At 36.9% G+C, this 23,271-nt stretch overlaps 1 protein-coding gene across 2 annotated transcripts in view; it reads right to left on the bottom strand.

Annotated features, from left to right (window-relative positions):
• Nucleotides 1–23,271, bottom strand: part of LOC149425283 (insulin-like receptor) — a 281,616-nt gene that overhangs the window by 51,035 nt on the left and 207,310 nt on the right. For both annotated transcript variants that reach the window (XM_089650360.1, XM_089650355.1), the window contains exons 3-4: nucleotides 18,027–18,313; nucleotides 11,602–11,736 (exon numbers count right to left, since the gene is read on the bottom strand). In XM_089650360.1, the coding sequence (XP_089506486.1) occupies nucleotides 11,602–11,736; nucleotides 18,027–18,313 (422 nt within the window). The remainder of the gene's footprint in view (nucleotides 1–11,601; nucleotides 11,737–18,026; nucleotides 18,314–23,271) is intronic.

Raw genomic sequence — 23,271 nt, 5'->3', positions numbered from 1 at the left:
ATTCAAGGTTATAATCATGTCCAGAAGTTAGATTCCTGTAGTAGCCACACAGAGGCCACATGAACTTTCTGTCGAATATATTATGTTGACAGGTATATACAAACACATGCCCGCGAAATAAAGCTGTTTTGATTCGTGCTTTTTACCTTTGACATTCTGCGGTTTTGTTTACAAAGATTTAGGAAAATAATATGTCTAAGTAAACGTCCAATCTGCAACCGTTGGTAAGGAGTGAACAAGATAGGCGTTTTGACATCGAAAATACGAATCAGGACGACAAAAATTGAAAATAGACGTTAACAGAATAGTTTTGATTTTAATCTGTTAAAACAAGTTTTAGAAGCTAGAAGCCGTTACAAAAAAACGTGGGAAAAATTAAATATCAATACTTTCAGATTGTGTCGAAAAAATTAATAGTTCATCGTACGCTCAATTAAATTAGCAATTACAGAAAATTGCGATTTTACAGGGATGATGATCCGCAACCTCCACCTTAACTCGACTAGTGCGATGAGGTGCGGTGCGGTGCGGTGCGGTGCGGTGCGGTGCGTTGCGGTGCGGTGCGGTGCGGTGCGGTGCGGTGCGGTGCGGTGCGGTGCGGTGCGGTGCGGTGCGGTGCGGTGCGGTGCGGTGCGGTGCGGTGCGGTGCGTTGCGGTGCGGTGCGGTGCGGTGCGGTGCGGTGCGGTGCGGTGCGGTGCGGTGCGGTGCGGTGCGGTGCGGTGCGGTGCGGTGCGGTGCGGTGCGGTGCGGTGCGGTGCGGTGCGGTGCGGTGCGGTGCGGTTCGGCGAGGTTCGGTTCGGTGCGGTGGGGACTATTTGTAAAGGGGTGAGCAGCAATAGAATGTATTTCATCCCTGTCTAAATCTATTTCATATATAGAAGGTTAATTAAATCAATCTGTTTTTACTGGTTTTCGTGTTCCTAACAACCCACTTTTTGAAGCAGAAAAAATCATAATAAAGAAAAAATGGTTGCAGTTACGCGCGGTACAAATTATGTCATCCGTAGGTAGATAATAAAATATAATATAATGAAGTAGCGAATTTTCAAATCGATGTGAAGTGGGAATGTGGGAACCAGGCGCGGGCGAAGGGATTCCAAGAGCTAGACACAATAATCATTAGGAATAAGCTGACCACAAACCACGCTTGTAATTCACAATTCGACAGTCATTACTACTGCCAGTACTGCCGCTGGAAATGATCTCGGGTTACGAGTTCTGTCGACGTATTCACATTATTACAACTACTATAATCCGAGAGTTACAGTGAACATTTAGTGCTTGGTATGATAGTGTCGCGGAATAGGAACTCGTCAGCATGAGTTGATTCAAGATTAATGTTTCTGACGCTTACAACTAGTAGGATTTTAAAGATATATTCATTTACTAGCTGAAGTGAACCCGGAGTTGCTCAGAGTTATTAATGGTTAGGTTAGGTTATGTTTTGAGATTGTGAATTCTAGTAAACTAGGTGTAGTTTTAATGTGGAAATAATAATATTTATTCCGCCACATTACATGACAAAAATTACGTACAATTACATTTCACGAAAAATAAATTTAAATATAAAAATAATAGGTAATGATTATTTAAAATATGTAAATAAATTAAATACAAATTAAGAGTAAGCTACAAGCAAAAAATATGTATATTCTTGGTATGCCTTATATTGTAGGTAATAGGCATTAAACTTGCTTGACAAACGGAGTCTAGAAACGTTCGATTTGAAGCACAAAAGTGGTTATTATTTATTTTGTAAATAATTTTATAAGAAAGCAAAAAAGTTAATCAAGGGAAACTGTCACAGATAATCTTAGCTATAATACTGTATTTTTTAAAAGTTGTTTCCTTTACACGTTCATACATTTCTATTAAAAAAAATGTAGTTTACATTTATATTTTATATTGAGTAATTTATTTATTTCAAGGGAAACGACAGGAAAATCTTCAATTTATCTAAAGCATATTTTTGGTATTCATAATGTACACCAATTCATAATCTATTAATAAATATAATAATTAACAGAAAAAAAATTCTGATTAAATAATTCAGGAACCGAATGGAGTTTTCTCATTAACCAAGCTCCATCGGCCCGAAGAACCAAAGAACCAAAGAACCAAAGAGCAGAAATCATAACGGGCTATAACGGGCTCACTTGGTGATCTCTCAGTTAATTAAAGGTTACAATTACATTCTTAATTGATTTATAAATTACGGAAGAGATTGACTCTATTAAATAAACTGTTTTAACCAGTAAAATTTTAATCGATTAAAGCTATTATTAATCGTCGGAGTTTAGAAAGTGTTCGATTCGGGATAAGTTTCATTTAACTTAAGCCTGACTTATTCGTTATTTATTAAATCATAAATAAATAAATTTGGTTAAAAGATGAGATATTTTATTTGCAGGTTCCTTAATGTTAAAAGATGAAATATTGTATTTGCAGGTTCCTTAATGTTAAAAGATGAGATATCGTACTTGCAGGTAGGTTGCTATGTTAAAAGATAAGATATTGTATTTGCAGGTTCCTTCAGGTTAAAAGATAAGATATTGTATTTGCAGGTTCCTTAATGTTAAAGGATGAGATATTGTATTTGCAGGTTCCTTCATGTTAATAGATGAGATATTATATTTACAGGTTCCTTCATGTTAAAAGACGAGGTATTGTATTTGCAGGTTCCTTAACATTAGAAGATTGCTTCCTTCTTTAGTCAATTTTTCACCTTACAGAGGATATGGAGAATATTGCGATTTAGCAAAGACCAATCTCGTGAATTATAAATCAATGCATTCACACAAAGTAACAAAGTACAGAGTGAACCACGCCAGAGCGATGTTCAACCCAACAATTATTTATTTTAGTCAAGAGTGGGTGGGGGGGAGGTGATCTGTCCTGAGCGAAAATATCAAAACATCACGTGACGTGGGAGGGAGAGGAGGATTGTTGATGTTCTCTCGTCATAGGTCAGGGGGCGTTATGTTTGTTTCTGTTACAAATATACTGCTTGCTCTAAGCAAGACATAAGACAGTCTCTCGATAAATGATTGGATGAATTCGCATTATTATGTGTAAAGATAAAAACATTATTACTAATACACGGCTCAGCTAACCGAACCACACCACAGTACTGTCAACCTAAGAGCACAAGGAACACGATAAATATTTTTATACTGGAATAACTTGATGACTAAAACCTAAAATTGTAATATTTAACCATTGCATAATCAATAAAGATAGCAGCAAAAAATGTCACGCTCTCAGTTGAAGTACGATACAGTTATACGATACGGTCGAATTAGCTCAGTGTACAGAGCACTTCTCGGGCAAGGGAGAGGTCCTGGAATCAATTCCTAGTTGCGACTGAATCTTTTTCTGTATTTTCTGCTATTCATCTTTCGTTTAAGAGTTGTTAATATTGTCTTCAATGAAAAGACGAAAAATATTTTTGACAAAAAGAGATTCTAGACATTTATCCAACAAAAAATGAGTCTTAAGGTGGAAACACATTATTAAAACCCGACGCGACCCGATGAAACGCGATGCGTGTTGAGTCGAATCAAATGTATTGTTTTCTTATGACCAGAATCACACTATGAACATCCGACGCGACGCCATGTCGGGTGTTCATAGTGTGATTCTGGTCATAAGAAAACAATACATTTGATTCGACTCAACACGTATCGCGTTTCATCGGGTGGCGTCGGGTTTTAATAATGTGTTTCCCGCTTTAATCTTCTTAACTCAGTAAAAGTAGACTCAGTGACGTATGAAGCGTATGAAGCGTATGAAGCGTATGAGCCATGAGCATACTGTGCTCGCCCTATCGGCTCCCCCGCTACGGAATTCCCCCGATACGGCTCCCAGCTACCCAGCGTAAGCGTATGAATGATCGTACGACTCTTGGTACGCAGGTGTAGAAACATATGTTCTAATCCAGATGTCGTACTAGCAGACGCCGTTTACGTCTCTGAGTATGTAATAACACTAATAACAATCATTACTTGGATAATTTTAATGGTGCTATTTTTCCAAAATATCTCTCGAAAAAAAGTGTTAACGTTCAATTGAGCCGTGGTTCTGTTCACGTGAAGTCGTACGAATACGGCGCATGTAGCGAGCTCAATTATGCGGCTCGTTCATGAACGACTCATCGCTAGAGGGTACCTATTTAAGAACGATGTAAAACAGTGGGAAATGTCCAACCCAAGACAAGATCGAGATCGGTTGACAGCGACATGGCCGACATGCGACGCGCTGCGGGCTGCGGCTGCGTTCACACAGGAACAGGGAGAGGAAACAGGCACTGTACGTACCTACAACCTACTCGTGTGAACGTTGGACAATCATGTATCGTACTGCGCAGAAGCCGCCACGTGTAGGACGGCGCACTTCCGGAAAACGTGTTTATCCGCCATTCGGGAAAGTGGCACCACTGGTAACCGATAGCATGTTTACATTTTGACGTTGGTTGGTATGCAAGTCAACTTATGTTTGTGCATTGTAGCGGTTGGACATACTATTATACTACGTGTACCTACAGAAGAGTAGCTAAACAAACAAAAACACTGTAACATATTATTACATTGAATAAATATGTAGAAGCCCTTTTCGAACAACTCCTATGTTCTAATAGAAATCGATGTATCTCCCTTTCTGTCATGGTGAGAAATATGATCTAAATGGAGTGATAATTAACATTTGTCTTACCAAAGGTGTCTTTCTTTCCTTAAGAGTAATTTTAGTAACATAAAACGTAAGAAAAATATTTCTAATAATAATTCAATTTAAATCGGTGATTTAGGCTAGTATTTGTATGCTTTTCTTGAAAAAAATATTTACGTACGAAACATAATATTGAGTGTGTACGGGCGCAAACAAATAATAAGTCTTAATATTTTAAAACATAACTTGTAAAAGTGTATTTTCATAAAATAATTAAATTAACGCCATCTGTTAACGCATAGATTATAAATTATAACATATGGAAAAAATACTTAAACGGTGGAAAAGCGAGATTTAACTTTTTTTTAAAACCTTTCATATTTTTATTTTAACATTATTTTATAATGGGTCCTAGACATTGGACAGCCACTTTGTTGGTGAATACGCCATTAGGCGTAATGTTTACGAGGCGTCATATTTCCAGATAACAAAACTCCATTCAACATGGCCAACAGGACGTAATAATGTGGCTAATATCGCGTACGGCCAAAAATCATTCATAAAAACGGCAGCGGTGCGTCATCAGTGAGCGTGGCGTCTTATCGGCACATTCAACCTCACGGGGAACATCCTTCAGTCGTCATTGGGACTTGGGACTTGAGTTGGAGGTTGGAGCCTTCGGCGACCTCCAAACAAACGACAACACACAACACAACTATGTGTGTTATCCTTATAAAATAAGGTTCTCATTCTAATTATTGCTTGGGGAGGAGCAACAAACTCGGCTATCAATTACATAGAAACCGCACAGAAAACGATCTTAAAGGTAATACTAAAAAAACATAGACTGACTGATACAGACCAAATATTCAACAGCTGTGACGTACTAGATATACGCCAATTATACGTTAAAACACTACTAAACTACATTTTTGACAAAAAAATAAATTTCAACATACACAAAATAACACTAACAGACCAGTTAGACAAGCGTACAAAGAAAACATAAAAAACTCCGACAATAAATTCAAGCTTTGGACAAAGACACTACCAATACCATGCTATAAAAGCTTTCAACAGTTTAAAAATTGAGGAAAATAAAAATAAATTCACACACAAAATTACAAAATGGATTAAAGAACAAAAAAGACAATATTACCAAAATGTCATAGCATAAAATAAAAATAAAACCTACACGTAACGCAGAAAACCAATATAAACACACATCACAATTTGTTATTTACAAATCACATTAATTAGATAATGGTGAGGGCAGAACTTTTAGAAATTTGTTATTTACAAATCACATTAATTAGATAATGATGAGGGCAGAACTTTTAGAAATTAATTATTTACAAATCACGTTAATTAGATAATGATGAGGGCAGAACTTTTAGAAATTTTGGAAAGTATCGAATAGGACCGAAGATATTATAAGCCGTCAAAACGTAGATATATAGAAAAGCGTGTGATATCACGGGGTATGCCATTTGAATTATGAATTGGACTATGTGTGCCATCCCGAGACGACACAATTGCACACGTATTAACAAATTTATCTCTGGAAGCTCATAACTTCGCCATATGTAGAGATATCGAAAAACTAAATTTACTATCGTTATTTTAACTCTATGAATACGTACATTTTTTTATCAAAATTTAAAAAATGTAGATATCCTCACTCTGTCATGCAGTCATAAATTAGTAGACATCCTCACTCTGTCTTACAGTCATAGTGATGGGAAATCAGTAGATATCCTCACTCTATCATGCAGGAATAGTCATGGGAAATTAGTAGACATCCAAACTCTGTGTTGCAGTCATAGTAGACATTAGCAGACATCCTCACTGTGTACTGCAGACATAGTCATGGGAAATCAGTAGACATCCTCACTCTGTCATGCAGGCATAGTCATGGGAAATTAGTAGACATCCTCACTCTGTATTGCAGTCATAGTAGACATCCTCACTCTGTATTGCAGTCATAGTAGACATCCTCACTCTGTATTGCAGTCATAGTAGACATTAGTAGACATCCTCACCTATACTGCAGTCATAGTCATGGGAAATTAGTAGACATCCTCACTCTGTATTGCAGTCATAGTAGACATTAGTAGACATCCTCACCTGTACTGCAGTCATAGTCATGGGAAATTAGTAGACATCCTCACTCTGTCATGCAGGCATAGTCATGGGAAATTAGTAGACATCCTCACTCTGTCATGCAGGCATAGTCATGGTAAATTAGTAGACATCCTCACTCTGTCATGCAGGTATAGTCATGGGAAATTAGTAGACATCCTCACTCTGTATTGCAGTCATAGTAGACATTAGTAGACATCCTCACCTGTACTGCAGTCATAGTCATGGGAAATTAGTAGACATCCTCACTCTGTATTGCAGTCATAGTAGACATTAGTAGACTTCCTCACCTGTACTGCAGTCATAGTCATGGGAAATTAGTAGACATCCTCACTCTGTATTGCAGTCATAGTAGACATTAGTAGACATCCTCACCTGTACTGCAGTCATAGTCATGGGAAATTAGTAGACATTCTCACTCTGTCATGCAGGCATAGTCATGGGAAATTAGTAGACATCCTCACTCTGTATTGCAGTCATAGTAGACATCCTCACCTGTACTGCAGTCATAGTCATGGGAAATTAGTAGACATCCTCACTCTGTCATGCAGGCATAGTCATGGGAAATTAGTAGACATCCTCACTCTGTATTGCAGTCATAGTAGACATTAGTAGACATCCTCACCTGTACTGCAGTCATAGTCATGGGAAATTAGTAAACATCCTCACTCTGTCATGCAGGCATAGTCATGGGAAAGTGTCTTTAATGAGACTGATACATATATTCTTATTACTATTGACAATAATATTGGGATGATTTATATAGCGCCGTTTTTGTGCAAAATCACCTCAAGGGCGAATGACAAAATAGTTGAAAATCGTCGGTTCAACCTATAAATAAATGTCAAACTTCATGACGCCAGAGCTCCTTTACAGGAAAGATATGATTTTATTTTCACTCAATAAAAAGGTACGATATTTTTTATATTATTTTTTAAGTCCTTTTAAAAAAAACGAGTCCTTCAAATGAAGAGGTTCTTTTGTAGAATAAGAAGGGATCCAAGAAATTTTGAAGTCACATTTTCATGTGAGTCCTCGTCTTGGCCCCAGGTCCCGGTCGGGAGCCCCTGACGTACGCCTATCGACCCACTGGAGAGTGGAGACATGTCTGACCTTCGGGCGAATAGGCGTGGGCAACACTTTCTGAACATTTCATTTCATTATTGGTTCTATTCAAAACAACAACTCTATTGAGATAGGCAGGCCTGACTTCTTTTTGTATCTATGATAACTTTTATGACTTTTATGACTTTTACAACATCTATGACTTTTTGTATCTTTTGTATCTATATAAATAAAGGCACAGAATGAACTGAGTATAATTAAAACACATATTTAAAAATCAGAATCTCTCTTATATCAATCTTCTCAAATAATATTTTATTTATTATTTAAATTATCTAGTTTTAGTAGGATTATTCGAAAAAATTGTTACCGCAGTGGGAGTGGGAAAGTATCGATTAGGAGGCGGTTATGGGTACCGCCACCCCGGGAACCATTCATTGGTTAACCAACACATCTGCCATCAGGATGTGTCTGGGAGGGGTCGGTTAGGTAGATCCTTTGACCTCTTCCCCGCAGTGGGAGGGATGGATTCATATATTCCTCTGCATACATTGACCCCACCTTCTTCTTACTCTAGTCACTCTCACTCTCACTCTCACTCTCCACTCAACCACTCTCCTCCTTATCCAAAAAGACTCCACACAGAGGGAAATTATTTTCCTCGGGGCCACCTGTGTGGAGTTAATGTAAAATAAAAATCTGGACACTAAACACCACTAAAGCCATTTCAAGCAATGTTTCTATTCTGAATGTTGGTCTTCCAACAGGGTGACACTGAAAGTATCTCATAATGTATCTAGCACTCGTTAGTTGGAAAAGTATAATGTTAACTGGTTTCATTAATTTCATAGACTCATAACCTCTTATTGACCAGCGTATTCGTAAGCATATTATAGATAGATTAATATGATAGATTATATACTATTTTTTGTAAATATAAACATATTATCTGGTAAAAAGACACAATTAATTAACAAAAACATAATTATGAAAAAATCAAGTAAGTTATGACGAAAATAAGATCAGCACGGTGAAAATTCTTCGTCGGCGATGAAAAAGTTAATCGAGAACCTTCATTATTATGAATTATCATGGTCATAGACACAGAAATAGAATAGCAAGTAAATAAATTTTAATAATCACACATCTAGGACACAAATTCCAAAGCGGTGACATATCCAATCAGGCGAATCACTGAGGAATGCGGTGATGAGATGATGCTGACTGCTGACTACTTCTAGGAATGATCCTAATAAACCGCTGTCAGTAGGAATTTCAAATGCTCGTTTTATTGATGAATTGAACTGACAACCGACGAACAACAATTTATTGAATTTAAAATTGGTTAGCAATTCAATTTCTCCCGCATCCATAGTATGTCATTCAGTCACACAAGACTCGTACTTGTCTGCGAATTATAAACAACAAAGACGTAGTCAAAGCGAACCAAGGGACTGAACTGTGCTCATGTATGAATGTACTTCAGACAGGTGAACCAAACCTCAATTGAAAGTCAAACTAAATCAAAAGCGCAATAACAGTCGGCTATATTGGCTGAGGGACCAGGAGTAAGAGCAGAGATTCAAAGGGTCAAGTCAATGACTAAAGAAAATACCTTAAGCATTGTTATTCTATATTCAATGGGGTAAAGCATTGTTGCATTGTGATTTGTTCTTGTTGGTAGCCCACCACTGGAGCAGACGCGCCGGCCTGGCGCGTAGTTTGTAGCTTGTGGGGATTGGTGAGGGGTGGGGGGGGGGGGTTGAAGGGGTCTGTCTGGCCACTGATCCCCCCCGAGGAATTCTATCACTTATTATTGTATGGCACCCAAAAAATCAAGACGAATCAAGCCCTCTGCGCCCCTGTCTAGTGTTCTGTGTTTGCAGCGTTCCTGTCGTGTTTACGTTTCACCTGCCAATAACTCCGTCGTATCAGAAATCTTCATATCGCTGCATTGACAGAAGCGCGATCTGCGGTTATTTGGCAGCGGAGCGATGACCTTTTGGCCGTTTTGAATTTTTGCGAACACAAACAGGGAAATCATTATTATATAGGGTTTTCCAATAAGAGGTGTTATTTTGAATAGCCCGCTATTTCGGTAGATGTTACTTTTGAAGCTGTCATTTTTTGACATTTGACAAGTAGAAACTACGCCATCAATAAAAATGGAACGATACATACACGCTTCAACAACGCATTGAAATTATTAAAATTCACTTGAGTGAATCAAATGCAAATCATCTTGAGTGATGAGGCCCATTTCCACCTCGGTGGCTTCGTCAACAAGCGAAATTGTCGCATCTGGGGCTCGGAAAACGTTAGTTTTCGAAAAACCAAGAGTTATTTTTGAAAAGCCTCTCTATCCTCAACGTGTGACTGTTTGGTGCGGTTTATGGTCCGGCGGAGTCACTGGACCTTACTTTTTCGAAAATGAGGCTGGAGCAACAGTTACGGTGAATGGATTGCGCTATAGAGAGATGATTAATGATTTTTTATGGCCGGAATTGGATGGTATTGATCTGGACAACGTTTACTTTCAACAAGACGGCGCTACGTGCCACACAAGCAACGAAACCATTGATATTTTTACGATTGAATATCAAAATAACACCTCTTATTGGAAAACCCCGTAGTAAAACCTAAACAAAGCTTCAATTTACGAGTCGGGAAATTTTTTACGCAGACCCGTTTTACGCAGCATAAAACGCTCTATCGCGGCTGAAGCAACTCGCCCCACATCCATCAGTATCGGTGACATTCATCGGGATGAATTCGACGCCTGCCCGATGACCTTGACGTCCTCTTTAGCGACCTTGACGTCACGTGACCTTGCCACCGCAGCGGCCTTGCGTACAATAGACGAAACATGCCCACTCGGCGCGCCGCTGTCCAGTCCCAGTCCACTCTCCACACTCCGCGCAGTGGTAGCGCGCACTGTCAAATCAGCTGCACTAATCGGTACATTGGGTTAGCGAAGTCCGCCAAATGCCATACGGATTATCTGTTATAAATATGAATGGACGAAGCCGCACAGTCTAGCGGGACCTTAATCGCTACGTTTTTTCAAAGTGTATATTAAATAACACCGGAACACCGAATTTTGAAGAATGATCGTTGAATTAGATGCATTCAAGTCACCGAAATTAAAATTTTAATGTTCATTTAAAATAAATCAATCATCTTCAAAAGAAGTTATGTTGATTAGTTATGAGCATTTACGCTACATCATTTTAATACTGAATATAGCTGACGTGAACCCGGCGTTGCGGGGGGTTATCCTTAGGAAATAGACATGTACCGTAGAGGATTTTTCTGTAGGCCTTTTTAAGATATACAATTCCGTAGTACATTATTTTGATGTATCTCATATCTTAACCTTTAAGCCAGCGTTAGCAATGTAACCTTACCTTTCTCTACTTTCTATAAATGTAATATGCATGTATTGATGTATGATGATGATGATGAACTATGTAATGGATTTTGAAAACCCTGTCGAAATCCTTTGCATAGTTTAGAAGAACTAAGCGCACAAACGGACTTTAGTTTTTACTATTTATAGAAAATATATATTCTCGTTTAACTTCAATTAAAATGCAGTCTCGCAGTAAGTGCTGCTAATACGGATTTATGTTCTGTCCTCATTGACAAACAAATAAAATGGTTAAATCGAATAATCCTAGACATAAAACAACAGCAACAATATTAATGGTGTGGATTAAAATACAAACCTTGATGTAGTGTGCTTCCTTCCCGTTAGCGGCTATGATGTCCCAGTCGACAGTGCTGACGTAGCACATCTTAAAATTCTTCTCAATCCTCACTGAGCCTCTGGTGATGTCCGTCAAGGAATAGAGCCCGATTTCCTGAAAAGACATTCACTTTATTCTTTGTCGCTTACGGAACACTGAACATTCTCGAAAGCTCCGAGTCTGAAGACCGCATGAATGATTCATACAAGATCAAACCGTAATGTCATCTAAAAGGGAATTTTTAGATTTTGGATCTTAATCAATCTTCCGTCAAACGGCGTTCTGTAGATGAGTTTAAATCACTCAATAAGCTACTGAACACATTCATCATAGATTATTCGAAGAAACTTAAAAATTACAGGTTATAATTTTTACTGACCAAATTTACACATGGGACTACTAGTAGGTATTAGATTTTTAAGTGGGTTGGGTACAAATGCAAACAGATATGGATTTATCGTGAATTTTATGCACCCTGGCCGCAGTCGACAAATGAACGAGATAACAACATAAGCACGCCGGTGTTATCGAGGGAACGAGGAGAGAGTTATTAGTGACTAATGTCGGAGGGTATAAAGCATGCGTCGCCAATGATTGTGTTGTTTTCGCCAAATCCGCCAAAGGCAGACGAAGTTTTCATACCAAGGTTAAAACGAAAAAAATGTCGTCTAGACACTGAAGATTATGTTTGCGGTTAATTCATATAGATACCTAGATTTAGTAAAAACGTCACAATAAGATAATTTTCACAAAATACTCTATGAATAAGGAGGAGCCCATCATTTAAATGAAACCTGAAACCTAGTCCGTCAAATTGATATCGCGGAAGACGTTTCTGTAACGCCAAAAAAACACAAAATATTACAGAGATAATTATTCTTAATTATTTTAGCAATTGCTCCCCATTAACGAGGTTGTTTTTGTGTATTTTTAGAGCTGCCATGCCTACTTAATAACACCTATAGCGAATAGGGGAAACTCCTGAAATTCAGAACATAGCTATCTATTTATAAGAGTCTACTATTGATAAATAACCATGTGCCTATCCTCGATGTACGTTTTAGCCTGGCGGATACCAGAGGACTTCATTCAGTGAAGTTGAAGGAATATTACTAACATTTTGTAAGATTTAATGTTTCGCGTTGTCTTCCCAGCTCACCGCCCCGACCCCTGTCCCCGTCCCCGCCCCCGCCCTACGCGTTCTGATACTTAATGATTATAGTATCGACACCGCGAGGAGCTCCGTTAATGGACCAAGTTAATGGTAGTAAAGCTCCTCCAAATTGATGCAAAGCGATGGTTGAATGTTGACAGATTGCCGCTTTAGTGTTTAGTACCGTGAGGAATGGGCGCGCATTCCGTCATTAATTCGGTCGACCGGTTTCACAACAACGGACAAGTGTGTGAACTGCGGACGCGCCGAGAAACAGGGCTGCCATACCGTGGTCGGGCACGGCTAAAGATTTACCTAAGACACTACTTTCTGTGAATCCTAAATGAGGTATGTATTCGATCAAACTTTCTACTATACAGGGTAGGAGGTAAATTTAAAAACAATGATGCCAAAAGTCACTATTTCCTATATTAGCCGCGTGCAGAAATTAGCTACAGATCCGTGGAGGAGTACCAAAAGGGTTGTAAGAGAAGCTCACAAAGAAAGATGTTAGGCTAAACTTGTTGATTACCACATATTTGCAAGACAGTTCTAAAACTAAACCCGTTGATTAGCACATCTTTGCAAGACAATTCTAAAATAAAGACCTTCAAAGCGGCACAAATTCCGTTATTTTATATTTCACTATAAAAACACGAGGCAATTAATAATGAATATTATAATAACAACAAACCAATCTTTGAATAAATGATGTTGAGTATTTACAAAATCGAACCTGGCGATGAAAATAGATTCAATAAACAAGCCTAATAAAACGTAGTACAAAGTGAAGCCCATGAAGTATGTTTTGAAAAAAATTTCAAACATACTATTTCCGTTGTCTGTGTTATTAACTTAACTTATTTTTGAGCCGTCAAAAAAGTGAGGTGATATTGAAGTTTGTTATACATTTGTGTAATAAAATACGTGCGCTTTTATATATTTTTTCGTTTTCAGTAATTTTACTTACAAAATAACGTAAAAGAAACATTTAATTTTTTTTATCTTTTTACTCAAAATATAAATATTAATTAATTTAAAAATGTATAATATGTTTATTTTTAATAATAAAGAGTGCAAGGCCTTGATGTAAGCGTAATGAGTAAGATCAAGAGAAAGGGACGCTTAGATGGTTTGGGCATGTAGAGCGAATGAGCGATGAAAGGAGCGTAAGAAGAATATACGATGCAAATATGAATGGTAGCAGAAGTCGGGGACGCCCGAGGAAGACATGGCACGAACAAGTGAATCAGATACTTGAGTCGGCCCATGTCAAGAATCAGAATAATAGAAGAGTATGTATGAATGTGAATGAGGTAAGGAGTGTGTGCCAAGAGAGAGTTGTTCGGCGGTCCGTTCTCTCTGCCTACCCCTGCTGAAAAAACAGTTTTCGGATTCGTTCAGAAATATTCCATTTATTTGGATTTAATTGCAATATAATTCGAACAAATATTCCGACCTTCTAAAGAATATGTCCGAGGCCTGAGTAGCTATATATATTATACTCTTGTCCAGCCGATGTGGCAGCCCTGCTAGGCCGAGGCGGCTATGGGCTCGGCAGGGAAGGGGAGGGGGGGGGAAGAGAGGGCAATCAGAAATAGACTGTAAACAACAGAGTATAACATTAAAATCAGGCGGAGGGCGGGGAGCGCGGGGAGGGGGAGGAGGGCGGGGACAGCGGGGCCTTATATGCCCCGTCACAACTACTAAACTCTAGTCACTACTCTCTACTCAAAACACACTGCTAACAAACAGTAACAAGTGGACAGAATCAAAATTTAATTAGAATTATATTAAATTGTGGGGATTATCAACACACCATCGAGAATACGGGAGGCTGTCTGTTTGCTCAGAAACGATGGACACTGAACGGTAGGAGATAATTACAGATTAAAAATAAATGTGTAATATCGGTGTGAGATTTTCAATGACTTTATTCCTAAAAGGTCAAACCGAAATGTGTCATAAGTCAATATTAACGATTCTGAATATAAACGACAGATACCGAAAACAGAAAAAGATTCAGTCGCATCTAGGAATTGAACCCAGGTCCTTTTCCTTGCCGGGGAAGTGTTCTGACCACTGAGACTATAATTCTAATTCGACTATATCAATATCGACCGAGAGCTATCATTTTCTTATAATCGAATATGTTTTGGCTGCTATCTTTACGCAAGATTCTACCCGATAGTCGAATAAGCTTGATGGTCAGAATACTTTTCCAGCAAGTAAGAGGTCCTGGGTTCAATTCCAAGATGCGACTGAATCCTTTTCTGTCTTTTCTGTTTCACATCTTTAAGTTATTGCACCGTAAAATTAATTTATAAATCTGCCCTGATGATGGACATTGTAATGCTGTCCGAAATGTTGGCTAGAGAGGGAGGTAGCTCAACACGGCATAATACCACAAAAATTAAATCACTATAATATTACAGTTGCTATTGAAACCTACATTTCCTACAAGCTTGATTCATAAATGAAAATGTTATTTTTTGTGTGTTTTTGGTCTTTGGGCGGAATGTTAGCGGAAGTCGCGCGCCTAATAATTGTTCAGAAGATGACTGCCCACAGAAATATATAATATTGTTGAACCTATGAGAATACATCATAATAATATATTGTAAAATGTTAGATTGGATGACGTAAGAAATATTGACCTATAAAAGCGCTGCTCATCGAGTTGTCTCTTGCTCCGATAGCAGAACTAGCTGATGGGCAGATAGCCTGGGCATTGGGCAGTTGGCAGTGGGCAGTGGCCACTTGGACAAAGAGCGGCTATCAATACCTACTGAATACACATCCGAACTTCGAATCCACATTCCGTAGTAATGGCTACTTTCCATCCATAAAATAAAATGACTGAATGAATATTTATATGTGGTCAAAGCGGCGAAGGCGGCTGGTTACTGGCTTATGTTCGGATCGTTACTCATTAGAACGGACCCAGCAACAGAATAGGCTCGGAATAAGGATCAAATAGTTTCTGGCTACTGGCTGCTGCAAAAGGAGGAATGACCTAAGATCGCAAATGAGATCATACAGAGAAAGGCATCCAAGGCAATATCGCGAGTATGCCATTCGTAAACAACATTACAGACGCATGTTATTATTCACTATGGATACCTCACCATACGGAGAAAATTTACGGATATAAAATACACATTTTTTTTTTAAATTTTGGTTTTCCTGTTAAAAACGGGACTGCAGGCGTTTAACAAATAAATTGGCAGAGTTCCTAACAAAGTATCAGTTAAAAGCGAGTGTTTTGTGAGGAGGCGAAATAGGTGTCGTGATATTATGATCATATTGACATACTTATATTGTCGCATTCTTCCATGATATTTACTAGGAAGAGATCACGTGTTCTCGATATATTCTGAATATTGATTAATAATTTAACGGGAAATTGGTATGCTATTACTTTTTAATAATTTTTCTCAATTTATGAATACGGCTACGCCAGGCCTTCTTGGGAGACTGCGACAAATTATTGTCAAAATCTTAGATATCATTGCAATATTGCAAATGAATTTTAATGTTACGTTTTATTTATGTTGCATGCAGAACGTGTATGACAAAATACTTAGAAAAAACATAAGCTATGCAAGTAACAATGAATATAATGAAAACAATTTTATGCAGAATCACAAAGACCTCCATGGTACACTGTCATGGTCATGAGCAATTCTGTCCCACAACAACATCCCCCTAATAATGAGAACTATTGTATGCAGAATCACAAAGACCCCCATGTTATACTGTCATGGTCATGAGCAATTCTGTTCCACAACAACATCCCCCTAATAATGAGAACTGTTTTATGCAGAATCACAAAGACCCACATGTTATACTGCCATGGTCATGAGCAATTCTGTTCCACAACAACATCCCCCTAATAATGAGAACTGTTTTATGCAGAATCACAAAGACCTCCATGTTACACTACGATGGTCATGAGCAATTCTGTTCAGCAACAAAACCCCCTAATTAAAGTACCTACTTGAAGTAATAGTAATTGAAGGTAAAATTAGAGAAAAACCAAGTGCTGGAAGTGAAGAACATTCTGGCCGAAGAAACTTCGAGAATGATGATATATTAGTTATAGGAGTTCTTTGTTGGTAGCGGCTCCCCAAACAAAAATACGGTGGCGCTCATTAGAAAAGTTGGCAACAAGTCTTATATTATACATACATCACATACCTATAATAATAAAAATAGTAACATGTCAATTTGGAAGTTTCCACTGATATTAAATGATAAATGTGTTTTTTTAGTTAAAGTAAATATGAAGGTGGGTGGGGAGGGGGAACATAGGATTAGGATAAAGGGACGAAGGATGGGAGTAGAAGGGAAGGTAGATTGAATGATCTACTTTGAATCAAGGTGGGTGGGGAGGGGGAACATAGGATTAGGATAAAGGGACAAAGGATGGGAGTAGAAGGGAAGGTAGATTGAATGAACTAGTTTGAGTCAAGGTGGGTGGAGAAGTGGAACATAGGATTAGGATAAAGGGACGAAGGATGGGAGTAGAAGGGAAGGTAGATTGAATGATCTAGTTTGAATCAGGGTGGGTGGGGAGGTGGAACATAGGATTAGGATAAAGGGACGAAGGATGGGAGTAGAAGCGAAGGTAGATTGAATGATCTGGTTTGAATCAAGGTGGGTGGGGAGGTGGAACATAGGATTAGGATAAAGGGACAAAGGATGGGAGTAGAAGGGAATGTAGATTGAATGATCTAGTTTGAGTCATGTTGTGTGATGAATTTTCGTTTTATGTAATCGAGTTAAAAATGTCAAAGTGGTTATAATAATTTGAGTTAAATGAACTTGTGGATATGTTGATAAAGGAGTTCTGTTTGGAATTGGTCTTGCAAAGAGGGAGATGAAAAGTAAGCGACTGTCTGCTGTTGCTATTTGGAATATGGAGTGTTAGGCGTTGAAGAAGATCAGGACTATCAACTAAGTTATGTGCGATTTTAAATAACATTACCGAATCTGCTATATATTTGCGGCAAGTTAATATCTGTATATTGAAGAACTTTGCAGAGTCTTCATTGCTAATATGAGATCGAGAACAGCAGAAGTTAAAAAAATCTATTTTGGACGCTTTCAATTCTATTTTTTCGTAGTGCATAACCCGGGTTATTATATGAACACCTGAGATGCATATTCCAGAATACTACGAACATACGAGATGATGTAATGAGTGTGATGCTATATATTAGTTACAAAAGAATAAACGAATTCTTACCTCCATATCAACCATCTCGTACAAGATGAAAGCGTAGTTGTTGAAGAGTTTGTGTCCGCGGATGACGGCCAGATTTGGGAAGAGCGTGGAGAGGGTCTTGAGGCCGTTGACTCGGTACATCATCAGGTAGCCGGTGATCTCGCGCAGCTCGGGAAAGCTTAGGTTGGTGAAGGCCGTCTCGTTTAAGCGGTCGAACAGCAGGATCTGCAGGAATCCCTCCACCACGCGGCATCCCGATAGCAGATCGAACATCTCGGGGCCGTTGCGGATGTCCAGACTTTGGCAAACTGCAAACACACAACACAACAAACACTGATGATGATGGACTGATGTTTCGTAAAAATAATTAACAACATTTAAAAAAAATTACAAACAATAAACGTGTCTCGATTCACAATAGAAACGAATTGAGGTATTATATAAAAGCATTCCAACAGGCACCGAGTTACACGGAGAACAAAATAATATTACCGATTTATTAAGAATCTCTTTAAATTATTGGTAATCCGGTTAAAACAGGATTGCAGGTCCTTAACGAATAAATTAATAGGTTTCCTGATAAACTCTAGAATTCAGATTTGCTTCGAATTTATGTGTCATTTTCAATTTGGCAGAGTTCATTTGAAGCACCTACCTACAATATAATATTTTTTAAGGAAATTATTTTAATTTATATTTTCAAAATTGGAATTGATTTGTCGAAAATTCAGGCTATCCATGGTCTTTAATTGATTCGCGCAGTATTTCATGAAAAATGCCGAAAAGACAAAATACCAAGAGCACAGAAATTTCATTGGGTATTTCCATTTGGTTATTATTATAAACTTTTGTGGCTCAGTGATAGTAGTTTTAAAAATAACATAACACCATTTGTATTTTTTAAATACTTACTAAAAATATATTTTAAAATTTTCTTCATATGAAGCAAGTAACCGCTTAATATGAAGAAAAAATATATTTATTTATTTTAATTTACCCGCGATTTTTCACGGGTCTGCGCTATTATTATATAAAAAAATCCATTTATTAGTCACAATACTTACTAAAGTTTGTTTATCGTAGAAAATGTGGAATTACTCGCTTTTAAATTTCCGCAAAACTAGACATTAAAATAAATTTAAGAGACAAACAAATATTCGATAAATGGAAAATGTATTTCCATTCCAGACCTTAAGACAAAAATAAACGGTACCAAAACAGCTTATATTTTCAGAAAGCCATCAAATATGAAAGTAAAATGAATTCCTTAAATTTGATCAAGCTGCAGAGTAAACTCGCTGTAAATACTTCCTTAGATTTTCAAATTGACGAAGAACCGAGTCGGAGGGTTCGTAAGAAAGTGAAATGGGGGTAAACAAGGGGTGAATTGGCAAATGGCGATGTGAATTTGGAATGGGAAATATATGATCGATCATCGGAGTAAATAATAATACGTGAAAGACGGAGACACCCTCGCAATGAATCCCGGCTCGGCAGGAGGCCATAGGCCATCCTCGTGTGGGAATGTTAATCCAATTGGTCGGTCACTCGCTCTTTCCGGATTGGATTCTCCCGGTGCAGTGTAATAACCTGTCCATGTTTTAGTGACCGACCGAAATGTCGCTTTCGGCCAATTCGGTCATTAATGGACTATAGAAACATCGGCTCAGTTGATACATGCGTTCGTGATGTTTTGGATCACCTTCGGCTTTATATAATTTAAATACTATTTTTAAAGAACCTGATTTATATCAGTTCAAAGTTTTTAATTTGTGAATATTATTATGGAAGGGGAAAGTGTTGCTTGTGCAATGATGGAGGATTTATCTAGCAGTGGTTTTAACTCGCGACGCCTGGGTGGGAATCTGACGCATTCCACGCAGGTACAGCAAAGGTTTTTCTAATATAACTTTCATTAAAATTTCTCTTAATAGTTTTCTTTTAAGGTCTTTAATTAAATTGATTTTTTATTTAAACTATTTTTAATATTTTATTTTTTTATTGTGTAGGTTAGATTGTTAAGTGCAATTGAATTATATTTAAAATGTAATATTGAGGTGTTGCATATACGGCGGAAGACTGCAGGTTTTCTCCGGCCTTGGTGCTCGTCTACTGTCTACTTATTATAATATGTACACTATATCTTTAGTACATCTATTATAATCATCAGGACAACAGACACAGCGCCGTGTAGGTAATGCTTCCACAATAAAAATCGTTTAACTTTAAGCCCCCTCATTCCCAATTCTACCGATTTATAACGAGTTTCCCTTTGACTCTTTAAGTTTTCAAGTTTAAAAAAAAGTTATTTTGAAGATAATATCTTTACATTTGTTAAGCTGAAACGTTAATCGTACGAAATTCCCTCGACAGAAAAAAAACGCAAAGTAAGCTCCGAAAATTATTGAAAATTATTATAACACGTTTTGTTCTGTTATTTAATATGTTATAGGCTTGAAAAAAATCACAGTGTATCTTTAAATGAATCTAAAACATTTTTCGAGATTTTTACTCTATTTCAGAAGAGTCGTGTTTTATTAAATATGTTTTACCATTTTCGCTCAATTGTTTTCGTTTTTTTATATAAGCGCGCTCCCTCTAACATTCGTATATCTCCCCTTAAAACCATCTTTGAACGCTTACTACGGGGCCATAAAAGAAAATCGTATTTTTACATTTAAAGGTAAAAGTTTTACTGCCATATCAAACAGTCCCATTTACGTAATTGACATTACGAATGAAATTTTAAAACGGATCGAGTAATTTGAAATAAATATTTATAATATAGAATCAAAGAATAAAATTGTATTATATTCAGGACTGTAATTTTTCAAGTAATTAATATGTTTATTGTCTGTTACAAATGGGCCATTAAAAAAGTGAAAATATCTCATTAAATTTACGTGTTAAGAAAAAGGATATTTAATAAAAACGAATGTGGAGGTGTGTGGCGAAATTCACAGAAGTGCAATTAAAAACCATCATGAAAATAAACGCCAGTAATCAAAAAACATTTTCACATATAAAAATAACGTCGAAATCATCAGTCTACAATAACATTTCTCGTTTTTTATATCTATTTTATTTAGTTTCCATTTAAATGAAACGACGGATATATCATTCCGCGATGATGAAATAATGACAGACAGAGCCAAGAATGCGTGGCATTTACCATTTACCGAAGTAGGAAAGCAACAAAGCAACAACGAGGTATTGATTGCGCACCGGCCTATAAATATGCGTATTCCTGGAACTTTTCCTGCTATGAATGTATGTAAACACTATCTAGAATCTAGAGATGACGTTGGAGACTGTAATACATTGGTACTTATTTGTATATTGGTATATTGCGATGCGTGAGACTATCAAAGAAGGAGGTGAATATACTGATTTTATTGATGATGATCTTAAAATTTACAAAACTATTAAGTACTAATCTTAACGATTGTTATGTATTACAATTAAATCTTGCAAGGTTACAAGAGTGGTGCGCCCATAATGAACTATTCCCAAATATTGAAAAATGTCAAACGTTAACTTTTGGCCGTATCAAAAATCCTATCATGCATCAATATACCATAAATAACATTATTCTAAAAAAAGTCGAGCAAATCAAAGACGTTGGCAGTAAATTAACTTTTGCTCCTTATATAAATGAAATAACGAACAAGGCCATGCAATTTTTGGGGTTTATTTTGAGGACAGTGAAAGATTTAAAATTAATTCATTCAATTAAATTACTATTCACTGGGTTGGTGAGAAGAAATTTACAGTATAATTCGACAGTGTGGACTCCATTGTATAAGATTCACCTACTTAAAATTGAGAGAGTGCAGCATAAATTTCTGAGATTGATTGATTGTAAATTAGGAATTCGAGTCGATGATCTTAATTACACATTTTAAATGGACTTACTAAACTTGACCGACTTATCATCAAGGCGCAAAATGACTGATTTAGTTAGTCAAAATAGCAAATGGCAGATTAGATGCCATGGATTTAACGAAACTTGTACCCACGCGTAAGACAAGACAAGACTGCTCTCTATAATTTTCCAAAGTCTGCTAATAATTATTTCGCCAATTCAAAGGCTGCACAGATTATACACAGGTAATGAGTATAGTTCAATCGATGTTTACAGCCACCACTCAGTGACCAAACTAAAAATCTAAATGATTTACAACATTCTTTTTTCTATGTTTCATAATAAATGTTTGTTGATTACAAATTTGATTTATAACAAACCGTTCTTGTTAATTCTTATAATACTGTTAATATATGTTCTGTATAATACCCAATATGGCATTATAAAGGTTTTCTAAATACTGACATGCCCAAAAATAAACATTTCATATTTATTTTACTAATATCAAGATCGTTACTAAATATTGTTCCACTACTACTTTCATAGTGCCTTAAATACCTATCTTGTACTCTTATTATTATATTTATTTATTGAACAACTGTTTCTTGAATGTACAACAACTCTCAACGATAACTTGTATTGTACATGCTTATATTGTCCGTACTCGGCCTAATATGTTATGTAATATACACTCTTTATTGTACGCTTGATCAGCTTACCTTAAACAATATATACATGTAAAGGCCTTCATGGCGTGAATAAAAAAAATATATATTTTTAAAAATACACTTAAAAGTTTCTTCTTTAATTACACACCTAAATGATCTCTACGTTGGCATAAACATCTAATTAATGTGTCAATAATTAGGAATGGCACTGTACCTTGGTCCCGCGGATTTTCATGTACGGGATTGAAAAAATACTGAATTTACACCAAAAGCTTTCTGTGATGATAGTCCTATCAATTTGTGCGGAAGCAGAGAGCGTGTTTTCCGCTGTGGGGCTTTTCTGCACAACTTTTCGTTCCCATATGGGTGACCGGCATAGTCTGTGTTTTTAACGATTTTTTAATGTTTTAAAATATTCATTACGTTACGTTTTCAATGCATTTTTTCATAATATTACTACCGCCAAAAATGATCTCTAATAACTGTAGAAACCTGTCCTTTCCTGTGTGAAAGTTATGTTATTATATTTTTTTTTTTAAAGTTTTTTTTTTAAATACTTAATATGCTACATTTTCTGTTTTTTTTAATAATATTACTAGTTCCAAAGATGATTGTTACGAAAAGTTGTCTTAAATGACTTACATACTATGTTACCTTTTTAATGTCTTTTTTATACTATATTAGAATCACAGATAATTGATACTAAATAATAAAAAATGTATTATTATTCAAT

This window comes from Hesperophylax consimilis, chromosome 3, assembly GCF_061612785.1.
Source record: "Hesperophylax consimilis isolate HC1 chromosome 3, BYU_Hcon_1.0, whole genome shotgun sequence".
NCBI lineage: Eukaryota > Metazoa > Arthropoda > Insecta > Trichoptera > Limnephilidae > Hesperophylax > Hesperophylax consimilis.
The sequence above is the reverse complement of the archived record's forward strand: the minus strand, read 5'-3'. Positions and strand labels throughout refer to the sequence as shown.